Genomic DNA, 22,372 nt, shown 5'->3' on the forward strand with positions numbered 1-22,372 from the left:
TTGACATTAACATTGTCCTGAAGTATCCTAAGTGGTTATGTTCGGATCGACATCAGCGCTGGACTCCGGAACGGAGGTTCCCGGGTTCAAATCCAGTCAGGCCACTCCCGAGTACGCTTTCCATCCGTGCCGGGTTGAGTGTTGAGCTGGCAACTTGGCCTCGTAAGATAAAGAAAAATACTGCGAAATGTCTGTGTGAGGAGTGGCGCCCCACACAGCCTTCCGATCCGTGCCTTGTAAGGCATGAAAACACCCTATGTTGGCCTCTCAGGCCTGAGTCGACATCATCATCATCATTATGGTCCATGGGGCAAGTCCATTAAAAGCCATTTAATGTGTACTGTTTAATTATAATTACATAGCAAACATTCACATAAAATATTAGAATATAAAATTATTTATTCTGAGAAAGTTAGATAAAGCAAAATTCTAAATTGCCTGAAAATATACATTAGGAGAGATTTTATTTGAATCACGGTACTTGTACAACATTACCAGCTAGCAGAACAGAGACATTTCATGTGGTTGTTTGCAGAGTTCATATACAACTTATCAAACCCAAAATCCAAAAGATTAAAATTAAAGATTGTTCTTGCAGCATGTTCAAAATGCTTTGATAAATGCTTAGGTACAAGGAAGAGGAAAAACTACACACCAGTCTTGTTTGTCTCTGCAGTTGAAATGCTTCTTCTAACTATTATCAAGTTAAAGAAATAAATTGGCTTTAAAAATTTAACAAATTTTAATATCAAAATAACATTAATGAAAAAAGCAATTTCAGTCACCAAATTGATTCCTAATCCACCTGCTTAAACAATATAAAATAAAAACTATAAATGTATAATTTTGCCCCTTTCACTACACACTAAACTGGGTACTAAACCCAGCAAGGATCAAGGCAATGCACTGCTGAAAGAATAACAAAATAGAAACTTAAATTCTCAACATTATGTAGTCAACACAAGTAAACAAATAAAACTTCTTCAAAAATTGCCCTGATGCTACCCAGCAAACTGACCCATATACAGTATTGAGCAAATGTCTTGTTATGGAAAGCACCTACATTTGTCTTGATGCAGAAATTCATACATCTCATAACAGACAATTGATTGAAGCTTTTACAGAATTAAAATGATCCAATTCCACTTTTCAAAAATTGAATAAAAATAATAATCTTATAACTGTAGAATTTGTCTTGTACTTAGTCAGCACTTAACTGTTACTTAGAGGCCTTGACAAGCTTACAAACACCTAACGTGTACAACCGATATACGTGAATTAGCACTGGGGAGACTGGTGGGACAGATTTGTCAGCTGCAATGGGGCTGCAGGCACTTTCTGCTGCCTGGGAATTCAGTTTGAGGCCACATTTCTGACTGGTGTAATATTTACAGGAATGAAATCCTGTCCTAAACTGAGGAAGGACCTGTAGCTGTGCAGAAAGGATTCACAGATGACAGATGGGATAAGTGATCAGTAGATTTAATTTTGGTGATGATGATTAAAATTGTTAAAGGCAGCTGCAGAACCTTTAAAACCACCATGGGAATCTTTCATGCACATCTTGACAGGTAGATGGAGGGGGAGAACGGGCTCATTCTAACATCTCTTCTGAAAAACCTTTTCCCAGTTACTGTTGTGCTTCCTTAATTCCAACAGCAAAATACTTTAATCCCCTGAGATTTCCATATTTTTCATTTCAAGTATCCAGGTATGTTATTCTCTTAAATAATTTTCTTTGCATCAATAGCCATTTGTGCTTTGGTTTCCATGTTGTATTAATTTTCTAAATACTGTACTTTCTAACATCCCCATTGAGCTTTAATGTCTCCATCGTATCCTTGTCTTTTCTGTGTTCAACATGTACTCCAGAAAGAGTAATGACCACAAATCTGAACTGACAGTTTACCAAAACCCTACTGAAAACCTACATACATTTGCCTATGTATTTCATTCAAAACCTTCGATAATTTCCCCATCAACCCAAATCAAAGTTTCATTGTAACAAACTTTAATTATTACTGTAACTCCAGTAAATCCTTTGTTACTGACCATGATGTTAAGAGAATAAAATCAGGGCTGACATAACAAAAATGTTCTGTTCTCCTTCAAATTTGCAATGGTTTTTGTGAAGCACAAGGCTTTCTAAACTGAAGACCTGCTTCAGAGAGACTGCCACCTTTTCTTTTATAATTACATCTCATCAGCAAACCAAATGAACCTGTCACTTTTACAAATGTTAATCACCAAAATAATTTTCAAAATTGGGACACAGTTTCCCCCCCCCCCTTTTTAGATCATTAAAAGTTGACTTGTACATATCAGGGACATGCACAAATCACAACTATGCAGCAATTAGCATTAGGATCCGGGCCACAAACCAACAGATCTACAAACTATATTTCCCAGCTCACAGAAACCTCAATCTTTGCCATCTGCCAGTAGGGATACTTTATACTTTACATTCAAAAGGAAGTCCTTGTTTTTAATCATGGGTTGATGCAAAGATCATAATTTGTCACTGATCTAATTTCTGTCGCCAAGTACAAACGTTTCTAATTAAAATGAGCCACATCAGGTGGCTCCACAATTTGTGTGAAATATTGCTGTGATATGATACCAGCACAGGAAGAATTGTAACAGGAATTGTATCTGGTCCAATTTCTCAATGTATGGGATTGAAGTGGGAATTGGGTACAAGCACTTCAAAATGAGTGCATAGCAAACAGGTACATTTGACCCACTTCCTACATTACATTCATCGCTAAAGGGCATCACAGTATTTCTCATACTTCAACTGATGCAGGAAAAGTGCTTCAAATACAAGCTGGATCCCTGCATAGGAAAATGTGAAGATCATCGCTTTTACATTTGTTTGGAAACCATGTAATTTGAGATATGCAGGGAGTGATTTTTCACAGATTTGTTCAGGACATTTCCAGTTTTGTTATTTTCAAAATCCAAATTCTCTCTCATATTCTGTACCTCTAGATGATTATATCTACAATAAACAGTCGAAAACTTAAATCGGGATGTTTCCAGATGCAATCCATTTCTTCACGTGGCTGCCTGATTCTCAAAAAACAAATCTAGTAAATATCAAGCATTGTAGACAAATATATTGGAACTAGATAAAACACTGTAAAGTAATAAGACGGTTCTGAAATCTAGCAATGCTCGCTGAGATATGAAACCATTGTCTTTTGTTAAGTACAGATGTTGCTGTATTACCTGTAGATTATATTGTACTAAAAATAAGGATTTTTTCCCTTACTTTTTGGAATTCTGCAGTAATAATTGGTTCCATGATGTGTACTCACACCTGCTTAATGCAAAGATCAGACAAAACATGATTCCACTGATTCAGCAGGATTCTTTGGTCAGAGGATGATGTCCCCGTCATGGGCTCCCTGGAGGGGTGGCAAATCCAGAGCTGTCACTGTCACTGTCACTGGGGGTTGGAGATTGTGGAGTGCTCTCATCAGGGCTCTTGGTATTTCGAAATTTATTTAATAAAGTCATGTTGAAAGAAGATGCAGGAGAGTTCATTTCCCCTTGTTCTGCCTTGACCTTGGGGGTTTTGGATGGAGTCCCACCTGGAGATCTAAAAGAGGAGGAATTGGAATTTAGGAAAGTACAGTTAGGAATGGGGAGTATTTACTGATAAGATACATGCATAAAAGCAATCTGACCCCGCACAGTCACTAAACACCAGGGGAGGCAAGCTTATTGACTCAGTCCGGCCTGGCAACCATCCAAATTAATAGCTATTTTAAAACACAGCTACAGATCAAATCTAACCCATGGCAACTCTGCACTTAACCCACCGGATATTCCACAATCTCCTGCCAGTGTGAGGGGTGTAGAGGAAATGAACTGGGAAAGACAATTGTGCGGGCTGAGGTGGAGGAGGCAGACGAGAAAGGGGTGGTGAGGACATCGGCAACAGTGCGTGGAAGCGACCAGTATCCATGGAAAGTTAAAGACTGCATCTTCCCAGAGGGATGCAGATGAATACCCCTTTATCTCCATCAGTGAACCAAGGTGGATGGATGAGCTGTTAAATTAATAGCAAAGCAGGCCTCCATCCTTCAGTTACGATCAACTCTAGTGCCCTCATGGCCCTTGCGTGCACAGTGAAACTCAGCACAAGGGACGTGCGGCAAAAAGAAATGTGCACGGTCTGTTCAACGGCTTCCCAGAGCCAGCACTTCACCTGCCTTGTTGCGACAGCAACCAACCCCAGCCTGTGGTTTTCTGTATCAAACTCCAACCACCTGGAGATTCATTTTCTTGCAGGCATTTACAGGAAAAAAAGAAACAACAGCATTTTATGCGAAACTCTACATAAATAAAGATGGACAAACAGCCCATGTGAAAAATAAGATAAACTGTGCAATTAATAAAAAAAATACTGAAAATGTGAGTTGTAAAGAGTCCATGAAAGTGAGTCTGTGTGCAAAATCAGTTCAGGAAAGTGGCGATTGAAGTTATTCTGTGATTGTCAGGTAATAACTGTTCCTGAATCTGGTAAACACAAAATAATCTGCAGATGCTGGGGTCAAAGCAACACTCACAACACGCTGGAGGAACTCAGCAGGTCGGGCAGCATCCGTGGAAACGATGGTGTGGGACCAAAGGCTTCTGTATCTCCTACCTGAGACAAGCTTATTGCGAAGATAGTAGGGATCTCTGATGACGACTGCTGTTTTCTTGTGACAATGCTTTATGTAAATGGTGGGGGAGGGCTTTGCCTGTAATGAACTGGGCTACATGCACGACTTTCTGTAGCCTTTTCCATTCCTGATTTCCCATACCGCTTAGGATTCTCTTCACTGTGCATCTATAGAAGTTTGTTAATTGTTTTTGGTGACATCTATGAAACTATGCAAACTTCTAAGAACGAAGCCACACTGTCATGGCTTCTTTGTGCTGGCACTTATGTGCTGGTCTCAAGATAGATCCACTGATATGATAACACCAAGAAATTTATAGCTACTGCCATTTTCTACCTCCGTTCCTTTAAGAGAAGCCTGGTTCATGGACCTCTGGTTTCTTCCTCCTTTGCTTGACGATCCACTCTTTGGTTTTGCTGAGGCATCGAAAGCATTTCTGTTGCTTGGGTTCGCTTTGTACAGGCAATGACATTAAAGCCCTGCCGCAGCTGTCAAGCATCTGTCTGTGATTCAAGTTTAGACTGATTTGCCACTTTTCATGTCAGGTTGCTTTCCGGGTGTCAAACCTGGACCTCTTGTACTTTCCTGGAATGCCAGTCCAGAGCGACACCAGGAGATTGAGTCTCCTGCTTCATCCAGGGCTTCTGACTGGGGAAGATTGCATGATTTTGTGGGGATGTACTTGTCCATGGGCATATTTATAAGGCCATGACAACTGTAGTGCATTCATTCAGGTTCTCAGATGAGTCCTTGATTATAGCCCAATCGACCGACTCGAAACAATCCTGTAACCAGTCTACCGCCTCCCACAACCATCTCTTTGTTGTCCTTGCCTCTGCTGCCTTGCTGTCTATCTCTGCCTATACTCAGGTAGGAAGAGGACAGCTAGATGATCAGATTTCCCAAAACGCAGCCGAGGGATGGTACAGCAGTCATTCTTGACGGTCTCAATCCTCTGCACCAGGTAGGACGTCTTTCAAAGGCAGTGCAAGGAGGCATCGTCCATCATTAAGGTCCCTACGTACCCTCTTCTCATTACTACCATCAGAGAGAAGGTACAGGAGTCAGAAGAACCACATTTTTAGGAACAGCTTCTTCTCTTCCACCACCAGGTTTTTGAACTGTCCTTAAACCCTAGAACACTACCTCAATTTTTTTTTTGCACCATTCCATTTTTTATTGTACCATTCCATTTTTTATTGTAAATTGCCATGGTGCTAGAAAGTTTGTGAACCCTGTAGAATTTTCTCTATTTCTGCATAAATATGACCTAAAATCTGATCAATTTTTCATACAAGTCCTAAAACAACATAAAGCGAACCCAATTAAATAAATAACACAAAACATTATATTTGTTCATTTATTTACTGAGGAAAATGATCCAAAGTATTTGTTGGAAGAAGTATGTGAATCTCTGGGGTAATGCCTTCTACAAAAGATATTTGGAGTCAGGTGTTTCAATCAATGAGATAAGATTGGAGACGTGGGTTGTAGAGGTGCCTGCCCTACAAAAAAAGACACACAAAGTCAGGTTACTGACAGAGCCTGTACTTTTAAGAAAGCCCTGTTTATGTGCACCATGCCTTGATCAAAAGAACTTTCAGAGGACCTTAGAAGAAGAATTGTAGAGATGTACGAAGCTGGAAAAGGCTACGAAAGCATTTCTAAAGACCCGAGTGTTCATCAGTCCACAGTAAGAGAAACTGTCTACAAATGGAGGAAACTCGGGACTGTTGCTACCCTCCCTAGGAGTGGGCAATCTGCAAAGATCACACCAACAGCATAAGGTGCAATGCTGAAGGAGGTGAGCCTGCAGAAATCTCTACAACTTGCTAAAGTCTCTGTTCATGTGTCCGCTATGAGAAAAACACAATAAGAATGGTGTTCACGGAAGGACACCGTGGAGGAAACCACTGCTCTCCAAATAAAAATATTGCTGCACGTCTCAAGTTTGCAAAAGGCCACCTGCATGTTCTACAACACTTCTGGGACAATGTCGTTTGGATAGGTGGGACAAAAGTTGAACTTCTTGGCAGAAATGCACATATGTTTGGAGAAAAAGGGGCACGGCACGTCAACAGCAAAACCTTACCCCAAACGTGTAGCATGTTGGAAGTAGCATCATGGTTTGGGGCTGCTTTGCTGCCTCAGGACCTGGACAGCTTGCAATTGTTGAGGGAATAATGAATTCAAAATTATATCAAGACAGTTTACAGGAGAATGTCAGGATAGTGATCTGTCACCTGAAGCCTAATTGAAGTTGTTTAATGCAACAAGACAATGATCTGAAAGACAAGAGGAAATCAAGAACATAATTGTTTAAAAAGAAGGAAGTTTGTGTTTTGGCATAGTCAAGTCAAGATCCCGACCTTAATCCTATAGAAGTGTTGTGGAAGGACCGGAAGCAAGCAGTTCATGCAAAGAAGCCCACCAACATCCCAGAGATGAAGCAGTTTTGTAAGGAGGAATGGTCTAAAACACCACCAAGCCGATGTGTGGGACTGATCAACAGTTACCGGAAACATTTGGTTGAAGTTATTGCTCTAGAAGGGAGTCACACCAGTTACTGAAAGCAAAGGTTCACATATTTTTTACAACAAATACATGTGATATTGGATCATTTTTCTCAATAAATAAATGAACAAGTGGTGTTACTTTTTTAATTGGGTTCTTTTTATCTAGTTTTAGGACTTACACAAAGATCTGGTCACATTTTAGGTCATATTTATGCAGAAATAGAGAAAATTCAACACGGTTCACAAACTTTTTAGCACCACTGTATCGTAACTTTTTTAAAGTCTTGCACTATACTGCTGGCCCAAGACAGCAATTTTCACAACATGAAAGCGTTGGTAAACCTAATTCTGATTCTCGAATGTGATTTCATCAGGGCTTTACGTATCTTAAGAAAACAGCAACAAACATTTCTGTGGACAGTTCTATCCCCTATTTAAAGGAAAGAAAGTAGCTTGTCTATTCATTTTTGCAACTCATGGACTGATATAGCACCTACAGAGGCTCTTTGGCCCACCATGTCGATGCCAGCTGCAGAATATCCACCTATACTAATCCCACTTACAGCAGTTGGTCCCTTGCCTCTCATGCCCCCGTTTACACCAGAAGTGCTTTTACGTACCTGTCAACCCCTGTTGAACGAAGCCTCTTAAAATGGTTTGCAGCCAGTAGCTCAGAGTGAATGCTCTTGACAGGATGAAGACTGTGCAGACTTTCAGGGTCTCTCAGATCGCCAATACTACAAACAGATCAGTTAACAAAGAAAATTAGAGCAGCTTCTATTATCATCAGTGATATTTCATTTCAGAAACCCCTGTTTTAATCCTCATTGTTTTGGACAAGAAAATGCAAACTCATTGTCAGCAGCAACAATTTTTAGATCAGGTGCAATGAGAAACAAAGTAAACCTCAACACCACTGTGTCAGATTATTTATTTACCCCACAAACTAACCTGTATATCAAGTGAGGAGACAAGGCCTAGATTCTAGAGTTCAGAACAATGAGAGGTGTATAAAAAGCGTGTAAGGTTTTGACAGCTGATATTTCCCTGGACATCAGTGTTTCTAGGATCATGTGTCACAGTCTCAGTATATTATCATGGAGGTGAGAAGAAATATCCACAGAGTTTTTGGAATTCACAATCCAAGAGGACCTGAAGAAGGAAGAGGTAATCACAGCAGAGCAAATCTCCACCTGGAATTTATACAAGTTCCCCTGGCAGTAAATGACTCCAGATTATATTAATCAAAAGGTTCTGAGTGTAATTCTAAATACTATTAATAGAAGATTACTCCCCCAGTATGCTGGAATTTGGTGAACCTCCCACAGGAATCAGGAATCTTGGAAATACTGATCCAATTCAGTCTGCAAGATCTTCAGAGTATCTGAGGATCCAACTTTTCCACGTTTGGCTATGATATGGATGTATCATTAGGACATTAGAAAGTTTTTGACATGAACAGACTATTCGGCCCAATAAAGCTTGCCAAATTCCCATTCACAAAGTGTGTTGAAGTAACTATCGAGTTTAGATTGGAAAGTCTCCAAAGTACAACTCTCAACTACACAGCTAGGTAGTTTGTTCCGTGTGTCCACAACTTGCTGTGTAAAGAAATGCTTTCTGATGTTGGTCTCAGATGTCCCCTTAACCAGTCTCTGTGTCCTCGATGATGGATTAATTTTGAAGAGCAGCTGGCATCCATTTTATTTACACCCCTTAATGATTTTGAAAACTTCTATCATGTTTCGTTACATTTACATCTATTACCCAAGTAAATTAACAAATAACAGGGTGTATTTACAACACAAGTTACAAAGTAAACAGTATAACGCCACCTGCGCTTCATGCGTGATGAGACCTTAGGTAGTGGCAGTGAGTTCAGTAGTCTTACGGCCTGGGGGACCTCCAAGAGAACCACAACCCTGTTGTTTGGGTTGGAGGCTTGCATACCTCAATGACCTGGAGAACTATGTTGGATGCGGTTAAAGCCTTGTGCTTTGATCTGGTAGAGGCCAGACTAACGGTGGTCCACTGCTCCTCCAGGTTCGGGGTTCAGCTCAGGACTAACAACCCTGACTGGTCAAAAAATTTGTTACGGAAACAGCAGTGAAGAATCCTGTATCTGTGTGAGACAGTATTTCTAAGTCTCCACCTGCGATTTATAGGACTGACAGTAGTGAACAACGACAGGAAGCTGCTGGTGCAATGAAGGAAGACCTGAACACCACCAAAATCAAGACCAAAGACTCTGACCACACCTGATGTACAATAGATAAGATGGCCGAGGACTGACAGAGATGGAGGACCTTCATTGCTGACCTAAATGACGGCTGTGTAATGGGCAGTAACTACGGCCTGGGGGTAAACGCTGTTTCCCATCCTAACGGTTCCTGATAGGGTTGTTATTTGGGGGGGGGGGGGGCTGTCAAGGAGATTGATAGGCTGATGGGAGAGATCATAGACGATGCTAAGGACCCTGCATGTGCACCGCTCCTGATAAACAGGTCTGATGGGTGGAAGAGGGACTCCGATGATCCTCTCGGGTCCTCACAATCCTTTGTAGCAACTAGCAGTTAGATGCCTCGCCAGACAGTGATGTAGCTGGTCAGGACATTCTCGATGGTGCTCCTGTAAACATCTATTAAAGGGGGGGTGGGGGAGCCTCACTTGCCTCAGTCTCCTCAGGGACTGGAAACGCTCTGTGCTTTTTTGACCAAAGAGGTGGTGCTGAGGGACCAGGTGAGATCATCCATATGAGCACTCCCAGAAACCTGGTGCTCCTAACTCTCTCTACAGAGAAGCTGTGTATGTGCAGTGAGGAGCGGTAAGTCTGCACCTTCCTGAGGTCCACAATCACAGGCATCCCACCTCTCCCGGAAGTTCCGGGAGTCTCCTGCATATTGATAGCGGCTCCCTGATGCCCAGAAATTATATACAATATCCCGGAAATCGATTTTTTTGAGAGGGAGAGGGAGAGGGAGTGGGAGAGTGAGCATCCTGACTGGTCTCTCTTCGTGCTGAGTAGACCTATCAGTTCTTTCTGTGGGCGGGCTTTACAGTCGACATCAAAAATAATGACAGTGTTGCTCGCTGCACTGTTTGCAACAGTGACTTTTCTATTGCCCATGGTGGGTTAAGACTGTAAAAGACATGTTGAGGTGAGTTTAACAGGTGTCATTCGTTCATTAGCATAGCTAACGTTATTTCAACTAGCTGGCTAGCTGCTAAGGAGCTACTCTATTGATGTCCTACGTGATGACACCAAACTCCCTGTAGACTTGCTTAAAGTTGTAATAGAATAAACATGTTAATATACACTTTGTAGTATAATGTAAGTACATATTTTAATGTCACATTTTCTGCATATACCGAACTTGGTTTACAGATTAGACAAAATCACTAAACAAAGTATTACATACACCCTTGGAGGTCGACGGGGGGGGAGGGGGATATGGGTTTGGGGGGGGGGGTGCTACCTCCCTGAAATGAGTTTTTGCAGGGTGGGAAGTCCACAATCATCTCATTGCCTTGTCCACACTGAGACTCAAGTTGCTGTGCTCGCACCATTTTACCAGCCGCCCTACCTTCTCTCTGTACGCCACCTCTTCCTCGTTGTCGATGAGGCCAGCCACTACAGTGTCATCAGGGAGCTTGTTGACTGAGTTTGAATTGGACCTGGCAGTGCAGTCTGGCTGAGCACGGAGCCCTGGGGAGCACCACTGTTCAGCATCAGTGATATTTCTGCCAACACGCACTGACTGTGGCCTTTCAAGAAGTCCCGGATTCAGTTACAGAGAGAGGTGTTGAGAACCAGCAAGGACAGTTTACCCACCAGCTTCTGAGGAATGATTACATTAAAAGCTGAGCTGAAGTTTGAGTCTCATTTTCTTTTGAAAAATTCAGATATACAGTACAGTATAATCTTGATGCCTCACATCCAATTACAGTGCTCCATATCACAATCTAATCTCCAAATTCTTCCCTCTATGTAACTGTACTCTCCAAATTCTTTGCTGAAGACTACTCAAAGTTCAAAGTAAAGTTTATTATCAGAGTACATACACATTACCATATACAACCCAAAGATTCTTTTTCCTGCGGGCATACACAGCAAATCTATAGAATGGTAACTGTAAACAGGATCAATGAAAGAGCAAGAGCATAGAAGACAACAAACCATTGAAGTGTTAATATAAGTGAATAGCAATAAATAATGAGAGCATGAACTGACAAGATAAGGAGTCCAGAAAGTGAGATCATTGGTTGTGGGAACATCTCGATAGATGAGTGTAGTTATCCTCTTTTGTTCAAGAGCCTGATGGTTGAGGGGTAGTAACTGTTCTTGAACATGGTGGTGGGAGCCCTGAGGCTCCTGTGCCTTCTGCCTGATGGCAACAGCGAGAAAAGAGCATGGCCTGGGTGGCGAAATTCTTTGATGATGGATGGTGCTTTTCCACGACAGCGTTTCATGTAGATGTGGTCATTGTCTTGGACTGCTTTACCTGTGATGTATGGGGCCGAATCCACTACTACCTTTTGCATGATTTTCCACTCAAAGACACTGGTGTTCCCATAGCAGGCTGTAATGCAGCCCGTCAGCGCACTTTCCACCAAACTTCTATAGAAGTTCTCAAGGTTTCGATGACATGCCGAACCTCCACAGACTCCTGAGGAAGTAGAGGCGCTAACTTGCTTTCTTCGCAATTACATTTATATGATGTGTCCAGGACAGGTCCTCTGAGATAGTGACACCCAGGAATTTAAAGTTACTGACCCCTCTACCTCTGATGAGTCTTGGCTCATGGACCTCTGGTTTCCCTTTCCTGAAGTCTTGGTCTTGCTGACATTGAGTAAGAGGTTGTTGTTATGGCACCATTCAGCCAGATTTTCAATCTCCCTCCTGTATGCTGATTCATCACCACCTTTGATGCAGCCCACAACAGTGGTGTCATCAGCAAACTTGTAGAAGGTGTTGAAGCTGTACTTAGCCACACAGTCATGGGTGTAAAGTGAGTAGGGTTGGGGGCTAAGCACACATCCCTGTGGTGCACCTGTGTGAATGGGGATTGTGGAGGAGATGTTTTTGCCATTCTGAAATGACTGGGGTCTGCAAGTGAGAAAATCCAGGATCCAGTTGCACAAGGTGTTATTGAGGACCAGGTCCTGAAGTTCACAGATTAGTTTTGAGGGAATGATGGTATTCCTTTACTGCCCATCCCTTTATTCCTACAGAATATCTAACACAAAAGATTTGCTTTTGATTCAAAGTAGGTGAATATATTTATTTATTTGTTTGTTTGTACCATAACGCACTGCCCCCAGGTCCTTTTACTAAAACACAATAGTAAATATTGGCTCACTGGTGAAAAAACCCTCTGTTCAGAGTACCAAGATCTGATGGCATAGAAAGTGAACGTCAACACTTTCTAAAGTTTGCACACAGCTATTGTGGCTCTGTGGAATAGTTGGATGCACTCCTGCAGCTTGCTCTTGTTAAAGTATCCACTCAGTGCTTCCAGGCAGTCAGAACTGGTCAATGGTGTAAGATGGCTCACATACAACTAGACACTAATATATCTAAACACCGGGCAACCTGGAGACAGCAGTGAGAAACGCTTACAACATTCGGCATCAAAATTCACATGTACAATGCTTCAAATTTAATGTTTCACTCTCTCACCTTTTTGAACGTCGATTCAGTCTGGCCAGTCCATAACTCTCCAGCAGATCGGGGGTTGCCAAGACCATTTGTTCTTTCTGCAAGTTTAGGGAAAGGCAGTGTGAATTTAGACCATAGGACACAGGAGCAGAATCAAGCTATTTGGCCCATCGAGTCTGCTCCACAACAGCACAGGCACTTGAAATTTACTGAAGTAATTGTGAAACACTTGTTTCAAAGGACACGTTTCTATTTTTTCTTTAGAAAAGGGACAAAATACACAATCTTCCCACTCCTTTTGGTAACTTGTACATTCCTTTCCAATGGGTTAGTTTTCCCTGAACATACTAGAAACTTCAGTTTGTCAGTAGTGGCAACCTGTGCTAAGTGGCCATTTGGGTCATGGAAATGGGCTCTTACAGAATTCACAAATCACTACCCAAAAATTTGAGATACTAAATAGAGTTTATTTGCACTGTATTTTTTGGGGGAAATAAAATAAAATAAATCTACTTTTTCTTTGATCTATGCGCAGATGATGTAGTTTTGCACAGCACAATATCGTGATTGGGACCATTTCTTAGGGAAGTAACACCTCCTCCCCCATAACATCAGGCTGAATGCATCTCTCCCTGTAGAGCAGACCTTCAGCCGCCAGCAAGCACAAAAACACACAAACCTGCAGTTCAGGTACTTACTGTGCAGAGGTTGGACTTGTCTTTCAGAGGGGTTTTAAGAGGCAGTTTGCTGGAAGATGGAGGCGGTGGTGGTGGAGGAGGAGGAGGTGGAGGTGGTGGAGGAGGAACAGCAGATGTAAGAGAGGAACTGGTCCTTGTAGGACTCTCACTCTGTTCCTTCAGCCTTTTTTCAGCAAGTCGCTTGGAAGTTCTTTGTCCTTTTGCCTCTAGGAAACACAAACATCTCAATGAGCTCTTTTTAACTGGCGCTTAGATCAACTAATGGTGGCCTTGACTCTGATGAGGTCGTGCAGAAGTGTGAAGATACAAACTCAAGGGGCAACTATCCCATAAATCATTTTGGCCAGAGGACAACAGAAGAGTAAGTGAATTATTATTTTTACAGTTCACATTAGCAACAAGTAACTTGCCTTCTCAAGAATTACAGAAGCAGAGGAGGGGCAGTGTGGCGTGGGGCGAGAAAGAATTCAATATTATTTAAAGCAGGGAATGTCTATCTGAGTTAAATGTCTCTCGTCCTCTTTGTTAAAATTATCTTACAACACCCTCAAAAGAGCAGGCATTAATCAGTAAGTTTATCCAGAGCAATATACATAAAATGCTGGAGGAACTCAGCAGGCCAGGCAGCATCGATGTGAAGGACTAAACAGTCAACATTTCAGGCTGAGAATGGAAAGGAAGCGGGGAGAAGTGGTGGGGTGGGGGGAGGGAGGTAAGAAGCACAAGCCGGCAGGTGATTGGTGTAACTAGGTGAAGGGGTGAGAGACTGGGAGTTGATTGGTGGAAAAGGCAACAGGCTGAAGAAGGCGGCATCTGATAGGAGAGGACAGTGGACCATGGGAGAAAGGAAGAGAGGGGCACCACAGACAGATGATAGGCAAGTGAGAAGGGTTTCTCAAACCAAGTGAAACTGTAAATTCAGTTCAGGAACAATGATTAGTTAAGGCTTACTCTCATTAAGATTAAGAATGCTGATAATTTCTAAAAAAAAATTTCAAGTGCCTCCTTACAAATGGGAAAAATGGAACACTCTCACTCAGGCCCTTATTGTTCAACATCGCTGCCCAACAACATAAACACTAACCACTTTGTAAATCTCCTGACAGAAGTTGTCTGAGCCATTATGGGGCAGTGTGACAGCGTTCCATTGTCAATCTTTCTCACTATCTAGACTTATGACAGTTTAATAAATTGCTTTATTAGTCATACCTTTTCTCGAAAATGATCACTGCGATCAATAGCCTGCAGCTTCCCTTTCAGAGTTGAGCTTTTGAACCGCCTGTACGACCTAGCATTTTGTGGCATGAGAAGAAGCTGAGAAGGCCCGGGACAGCTACGGCATGGTATGTGCATGCTGAATTGAGGCAGCGGGGCCCAGGTCCCAGAGCGGGGAGTGAGCGAATGTTTGGCTGCTGGAGAGGACTTGGAGGCGATTCGAAACAGCAGGGCCTGGGCCCGAGGGCAAGAACAAGCTGATGTTTGACCGATTAAAGCAGCTGGGTACAGGCCAATTCAAGATGGCGGGTCCTGAGCCCAACAGCGTACTGAAACAGCAGAACCCGGGTTTGAGAGCGAGGAATTAGCTGCTGTTTGGCCATTTTAAACACCAGGCCAGAACAAAAAGGTCAGTGTGTTGGGGCTGGAGGCGAGGGACAGGCCGGTGCTCAGCCCGGTGAGGGTCAGTCATCTCTGCACTGAATCGAGGCTGTGGGCGGCCTGCAACTAACCGGCTCCTAGAGAGGCTGTGACCTCACTTTCGTGAACTTCAGTTCTGAATGTTATTGGCTCACGATCACACCATTAGTTTTTTTTCTTGCACATTGGGTGTATGAAGGTTTTTTAAATGGGTTCTATTGGGGTTCTTTGTTTTGTGGCTGTCTGTAAGAAGGTAAATTTCAAGGTTTGAATTATTTCTCTCCATATTGCTGGCAATTATCTATAAGAGAGTGCACACTTGACCTCTTTCTCCATCACTTTGAACAATGTTTCCTCTCTACAATTAAGCTTTCAATAACAATATTTGGAAAAGAAGTGATCTGTCACGGGCTTTGCACATCCTTTGCGTATTGGAATAATTGGAAGTTGAGCTAATTTAAAGGCAAAGTGCAACATGTGGTCACTGGCCTGTCAGTTTTTTCCACTAAGTTATGCTAAAATATTCTTCCTATAGGAAGTCCAGGGAAGTATCATTGTCACTTCCTTACTGGGTAGTGGCGGTCGCAACTTTAGCACATCAAAATCCCACAAAATCAATCAAGTGTCAGGGAGAAATAAATTGTACAAACAGGGGTTTATAATTGCCAAACTCAGCGGGTTTCCTGTGACTTTTTGCCAATCGGCTGAAGATGATGACCATCATAGACAAAGAAAAAGTAAGAGGAGATACTAATTTGAATCGTCAGCTTCAGCTATGCTAGTGTAGACTCTAAATTCACTTCTCTTCTATTGTTTCGAAGGCTCCTATAACAGGACCCACTATTTTTTTTTGAGTAGAAGATTGCCTGTAGCAGTGGTAGTAACCGATTCAGACTGACATTTGAACAGTAATACTTCCACTTCCCCACCACAAACACCGTCCGACAGCCAAGATAGTCCGCAAACCTGCTCCTCACTGGAAACTCTACTTGTTGCCAGAGGTTCTCCAAAAATGTCAACCTGCAATGACATAAATGATCAGGTGGAGAAACAATCCACCTTCAGCGTGCCTGACAGAGATGAGGGGCAGCTGGGAGATCAGAGCAGCACATATTCCAAAGCATGACGCCCAGCTGATGAGCAGCCAGGGGTTAGAAAAATGTTGGAGAGATGTACAAGGACAGGCACGGCCAGACTATACTGTAACCCTGCATCGGTCCTGAACCAGTAGATACAGTATTAGTTATACACAGTGAGCATCAGCAAACCTCAAGGGGTGGGGGTGGGGAAATTAACTACCCTAGATGCCAGTTGAAACAAACTGTGTTCCTCCAAGCATTGCCTGCATATTTCCTTTTATTTAATTAGACATACAGCACAGAACAGGCCCTTCCGGCCCAATGGGCTCTCTGCCCAGTGACCCACCCATTAACACTAGCCTAATCACAGGACAGTTTGCAATGACCAATTCACCTACTAACCAGTACGTCTTTGGAATGTGGGAGGAAACCGGAGCACCTAGAAGAAATCCACATGTTCACGGGGATATTTGACTGACTCCGGGTTGAAAATTTGGCAGTGGACTTACCACGTGCATAAGTCTGCACTTTCATCATCTCATCCTTCAAACACTGCAGCCTGCCTCGCAACTCGTCCATTTTAACAGCATTGCAGCGGTTCATCCCACCATCTATTGCTGAAAAGAACTTAGCCTGCAAAGAAAATATTTAATAGTACATTACCCGCTCCACATTTATCATTTAGCTTAAAACATTTAAGTATTTAGTTTAGGAAACCAACACACGAATGTGTTAAATAACTTTAGTGATCTAACCTCTGCAGAGGTCTGGATATTGAGAATCAGGTTTGTTGTGTATTTAATATTTTAGTTATAATTGAGTAATATATATATAGATTAAGCATTCCTGTTGTCTAAATAATTAATTACAGGTTATATGCAAAAATACATTAATTGCGTACATCATCACACTACCACGTGATAGGTGCATGCCCTTTTTAAAGTGAACTCGAGCTAGACCCGTATTTCAGACTGCCCACGTCCTCATTTGAATTCATTTAATGTTTTGAAGTTACAAAATGTGCAAGGCTGATTATTTATTTTATTTGTATTTACTCAGTAGTACAGTTTGGAACAGGCCTTTCTGGCCCAACAAGCCACACTACCCAGCAATCCACTTATTTAACACTAGCCTAATCACAGGACAATTTACAATGATTAATTAACCTGCTAGCTGGTACGTCTTTGGACTGTGGTTGGGAACCCACCCGATCACAGGAAGAACGTACAAACTCATACCAGAAATGAACTATAAACTCCAAGGGCCCGAGCACTAATAATGTTGAACAAACTGCTAGGCTACCCTGGCGTCCCATCATCACCTACGCATGCCATGAAATTTGTTGTTTCATGGCAGCAGTACAGTCAATACATTAAACATGCTATAAATACAATAAGAAAATACGTACAGTGAATTCCAGTTAATTGGGACACATCAAGACCAGTACATTTTGGCCCAGTTAAGTTGCTGCCCCAATTAACTGAAGTTTCATGAATGTATAAAAAAAGACTAACTGCCATTTAACTGAATAACAAATTATGCATTTAAATGAGATACTGAACAAATTAGAGCACTAGCAATACCACTACAGTACTATAAAACTGTGTAATAGTTCCTAATAGTTATCCTTGGAGGAATTTATCCAGTGTACACTGCCGTGTTCACTTGTTCGACTGTAAATCAAAAAATCAGTGGGGCACCTAGTGTAGATAGTGGACTGCCTTCATACGATGCTTTTGACAACTGCATCCTCCAAATCTTCATTTTCACTGTAACATTCAAGATGATTGTCAATGCCTTCAAATTCTTCATGTTCCTAATTTGCTGAGGCAGCGAAATCATTTAACTTTTACTCCCTGCCAATTCCGCCATCTTCAAGCCCAAGTGCTTCAAACTACAGTCAACAAAACAGTTCCGAAGGGTAATAATTAGATAAGAAAAGGGTAATACAAAGGGATAAACAGCAACAAAAATGTATTTAAGCAGCTTTTATGACAGTAAGATGCCTCAAGGCACTTCATTGGAGCATTATTGATACTTGGCACCCAAGACATCTGATACCATTGAATATATTGAAGTCCTTGGAATGCTCCAGCCTACATGGGACATGGATAAGAGTTTTTGTTTACTATACGTACACTGTGCCTTCCTAGAAAAGGTAAGAATAGGATTCGATTGAGAGGTTTATAATGTTGCCAAGTAGTTCTTTAAAATATCAGCAAAAGATTTACAAGAAACTGATAACTAAAAATATAACAGGGAAGTGCACGAGCAAGAAATTTGATTAGGTTACATAAAACAAGTAATGGAAGATTAAGGCAGAAGAAGATATTACTAATATCCGCTACTACGATGCTGCCTCACCCTGTATCTCCTCCATTGTCCACATGTATACCCCCCCCCCCATGACATAACAGGGACAGGGTTGTTCTCATCTACAACCCCAGAGGCCTCTGCACGCAGCACATCATTTTCTGCAACTTCCAACAGGATCCCACTGCCAGGAACATCCTTCACAACCCTCGCCTCCACTTCCTTTATCGACCACTCTCTTGGCAACTCCCTTGTCCATTCATCCCTTGCCACCGATCTCCCTTCTGGCACTTATCCCTTCAATTATAATAAACGCTACACTCGCCCTAACACTTCTTTCAGCAGCATTCAGGGTCTTAAACAAGGGCTTCACCTGCAAGTCTGTTGGGTCATTCGTTGCATCCAGTCTTCCCAATGGGGTCTCCTCTAAATCAGCGAGATCCAATAAAGGCTAGAGACCCCTTGTCAAACACTTTAACTCTGTCTGCCATAACAATCTTGATTTCCAGGTGAACACCCATTTTAGTTCCACTTCCCATTCCCCCATCAACATGTCTGTTCACAGTCTCATTTACAATCACAATGAGGCCAGATGCAGGAGGAGCAACACATCATATTCTGTATTGGTAGTCTCCAATCTGACGACATGAACATTGATATCTCTAACTTCTGGTAACCAGTCCCCTCTGTTTCTCCACATACACCTCCACACCACCAGCTTTATGTTCCCTTATTCTGTTGGCCCTGTCAACCCTCATAATGATCTGCCCATCATCTCCCTCTGGTTCCCCATGATCTACTATATTCTCATATTAGATTCCTCCTCCTTCAGCCCCTTACCTCTTCCACCTCTCACCTCCTAACTTCTCATTCCTCCTCCACCACCCATCCGCCTTCCCCTCACCTGGATTCATCTATCAGCTTATCCTCCTCCCCTCCACCCCCCGCCCTTTTACTCTGGCTTCTGCCCTCTTCCTTTCAAACCCTGATGAAGGGTCTCAGTCAGAAACATCGACTGTTCACTTCCCTTCATAGATCCTGCCTGACCTGCTGAGCTCCCCCAGTACTTTGTGTGGGTGTAGCTTAAGATCTCCAGCATCTGCAGAATCTTATATGACTAAAATCTCATGGTCTACACCAAAGGGATTTAAAAAGTCATAGCTACTGATATACTGGATGGAATTGTCACAACTTCTAAAATTGTTAAGGTTTAGAACTCTGACTATATTTTGGAAGGTAGTGAATCAGACTGTCAATAAAGGAAGGAGAGATAGAAAGGAAAGGGTTCTCAGCCACATTTTAGAATAATAATTCTTTCTGTGGCTTCTGGTGAAACCAGAACAACACACCAACCAGATTCTGATTTCCATCTTACCTTAATAAAAGATTTCAATCCAGCCTTCTCCAGTTCAGCTTGTTTGCGTTTACGCACCACCTTCTCACACAGCGATGGGTTCTGATCCATGGCACGGAACAAGTCCTCCAGTGCCTTTTCTGTGTAAGTCAGTCCTTCAATCTCAAATTCTTCTTTACTCAGGCGCTTACAAAACATCTTACTCAGAGGATACTCTTGGTCAAATTCTTCCAGAGTTTCCATCGCGGGCCTGTGGGGATAAAGATAAAAGAATAAAGAATGTGAAAATGATTGATTGAACATTAGCTTTACACATTCTCATCGATCTAGTTTTGCATCAAGCTTCTCCAAATTATGGTGACTTAAAGGGGCTGGGAAGGGGAGAGAAGCACTTGACCAGTTTGTACATTTGTTGGAAGTGGTGGTCCCAACATACCGTAGGTCTCTGACCAGTGCTCTGGAAGGACAAAAAGACAATGAACTATTGTTCATTTTTTGCAAAAACAAAATTATCTAAATCCTGATGAAGGGTCTCAGCCCAACTCTCCTCCACAGATGCTGCCTGTTCAGCTGAGTTCCTCCAGCATTTTGCGTGTGTAGCTTGGATGTTCAGCATCTGCAGATTTTCCTGTGTATGATCTAAACCGTTCCTGAAAAGGCTTGACAGGTTTGCATATGGGATTAATAATATTTAAAACAGGAAGTTTCTGAAACCCTGAAGATTAAAATAGTTGTGGAAGGTAACTTGAAACAGAGCATGATTAACAAAAGCTGAACCTCCAGCTGCAGAATGTGGTAGGAAAATAACCAAAGATGACATTTAGAATATTCAGCCATGAGGAATTTTCAAAACATAAATTGACAGATTCATAGGTATTACAAACCTAGAGTAGTTCTACAGTAATGTATGTGTTAGGTCCCATGAAGTGGGTGACGAGAGGTGAGTAAAATTACTTGGGGAACATTGCTCCTGACTGGGTGAAGTTTTGAAATGTGCAAGCTGGGGTATATTTTAATTTCAATCCAATGAGCCTAGCAACTTTGCAAGAGATGAACTGAACAATGCCCTTGAACAGGAAAGTCTGGAGGATGTTCAGTCTGTGATTTGATTGGAAATGCTGAAGAATGCATACTCTGGGGAGAGCTGAGTGTGCAGCTGTGGCAAGCTTTGCAGAAAAAAACAGCACGATTTCAAAACATGAACATGTTAAAAGGAGAGCACAAAATACACTCTGGTGAATTAAGATGAGATGGAATGCACTGATTTCCTACTCCATGGTGAGTTGACTTGAGTTAGAAACTTTGGCTGGAGATTAAATTGTACCTACAAATGAATGGGTGGGAACCTGGGGGAAGGGCCCAGAATGTAAAATGATGTCATTTTGAAAACACCTGCAAGAGTAATTTATATTTTAATAGCACATTCAACATAGACAATATCCCAGATACTTCACAAGATTCTGTTAGCCTCCAACCATTGCGAGTCTCATTTTAAGCTTCAAAGTTCATCAGTGTGTTATAGCTTTGAGAGTTTTGGCTCCAAAGTTTGTGTTTTGTTCAGACTGCATTTGAAATCCAGACTTAATTTCTACCGGCTCTGCTGAGATTGTTGAACTTAAAAGTTCATGATCATGAACTTCAACTCTCTTCATCTACTTTTAAAAAATCTATTCTTTTGATTAAACTTTGCACCAACCGCCAGATCATCTTACTCACTGATGGTAATTTCTAGGACTTTGCAGCAGTGAGCAACTTCTTCTAACATTGACAAAGGTTCGACAGAGATTTTCTGTCTTACTGAATAGCAACGTGTTTCTGGCTTGAGTAACACTCCAATAAGGGATGGGATCTCTGCTTCATTCCAGGACTCTGAAGTGGGGACTAGAAAGTCTTTGACAACAAATTTTAATACAGGTCGACCTTCACTAATCCGGCACCATTGGGACATGAGGAGTGCCAGATTAGTGAAAATGCTGAATTACAGAAGGATCACATTGAGCATAATCAGTGCCGGATTATCGAAGGAACCGAATTACAGGTAGTCCGATTAGAGAAGGTCGACCTGTATTCCGATGACTTTGGTGTACCCTGGAATTATCCGAACTAACACTGTACACTGCATGAAGTTTCTCCTTGGATTCTGCAGGGAGCGCTCATGGAGTGAGGTCGTCTCTCTGGCTTCGCTCCATTCCCGTTATCCTTTTTAACCTATGATCTCCTTGATCTAATCAACTTTAAGTACACCAGAAGACTTACTTTATCTCTCTGAATTATTGATTAATCGACTTCCGTTTGTCAATCGCAACTTTTGAGCTTAAAGAAATGAGTACGAGATCTAAAGCCAAAGATGGGAAAGACGCTGATGGGAACGGAGGAAAGAAGAAAGGTGACTCTAAACCAACGGAATTAACTTACGAAGTTATGGTGAAGTGTTTGGAGGAA

General features: G+C 42.0%; 1 protein-coding gene across 2 annotated transcripts in view; it reads right to left on the bottom strand.

Annotated features, from left to right (window-relative positions):
- Nucleotides 1–381: 381 nt before the first annotated feature.
- Nucleotides 382–22,372, bottom strand: part of LOC140190691 (uncharacterized) — a 28,707-nt gene continuing 6,716 nt past the window's right edge. The window contains exons 2-7 of one of the 2 annotated variants that reach the window (XM_072247495.1): nucleotides 19,952–20,180; nucleotides 16,773–16,896; nucleotides 13,550–13,755; nucleotides 12,873–12,949; nucleotides 7,813–7,929; nucleotides 382–3,604 (exon numbers count right to left, since the gene is read on the bottom strand). In XM_072247495.1, the coding sequence (XP_072103596.1) occupies nucleotides 3,400–3,604; nucleotides 7,813–7,929; nucleotides 12,873–12,949; nucleotides 13,550–13,755; nucleotides 16,773–16,896; nucleotides 19,952–20,173 (951 nt within the window). In that variant the 5' untranslated portion in view covers nucleotides 20,174–20,180 and the 3' untranslated portion in view covers nucleotides 382–3,399. Of the gene's footprint in view, nucleotides 3,605–6,076; nucleotides 6,182–7,812; nucleotides 7,930–12,872; nucleotides 12,950–13,549; nucleotides 13,756–16,772; nucleotides 16,897–19,951; nucleotides 20,181–22,372 lie in introns of those variants that run through there. The other variant, XM_072247496.1, reaches the window with a different exon arrangement.

Source organism: Mobula birostris, chromosome 31, assembly GCF_030028105.1.
Source record: "Mobula birostris isolate sMobBir1 chromosome 31, sMobBir1.hap1, whole genome shotgun sequence".
Lineage (NCBI taxonomy): Eukaryota > Metazoa > Chordata > Chondrichthyes > Myliobatiformes > Myliobatidae > Mobula > Mobula birostris.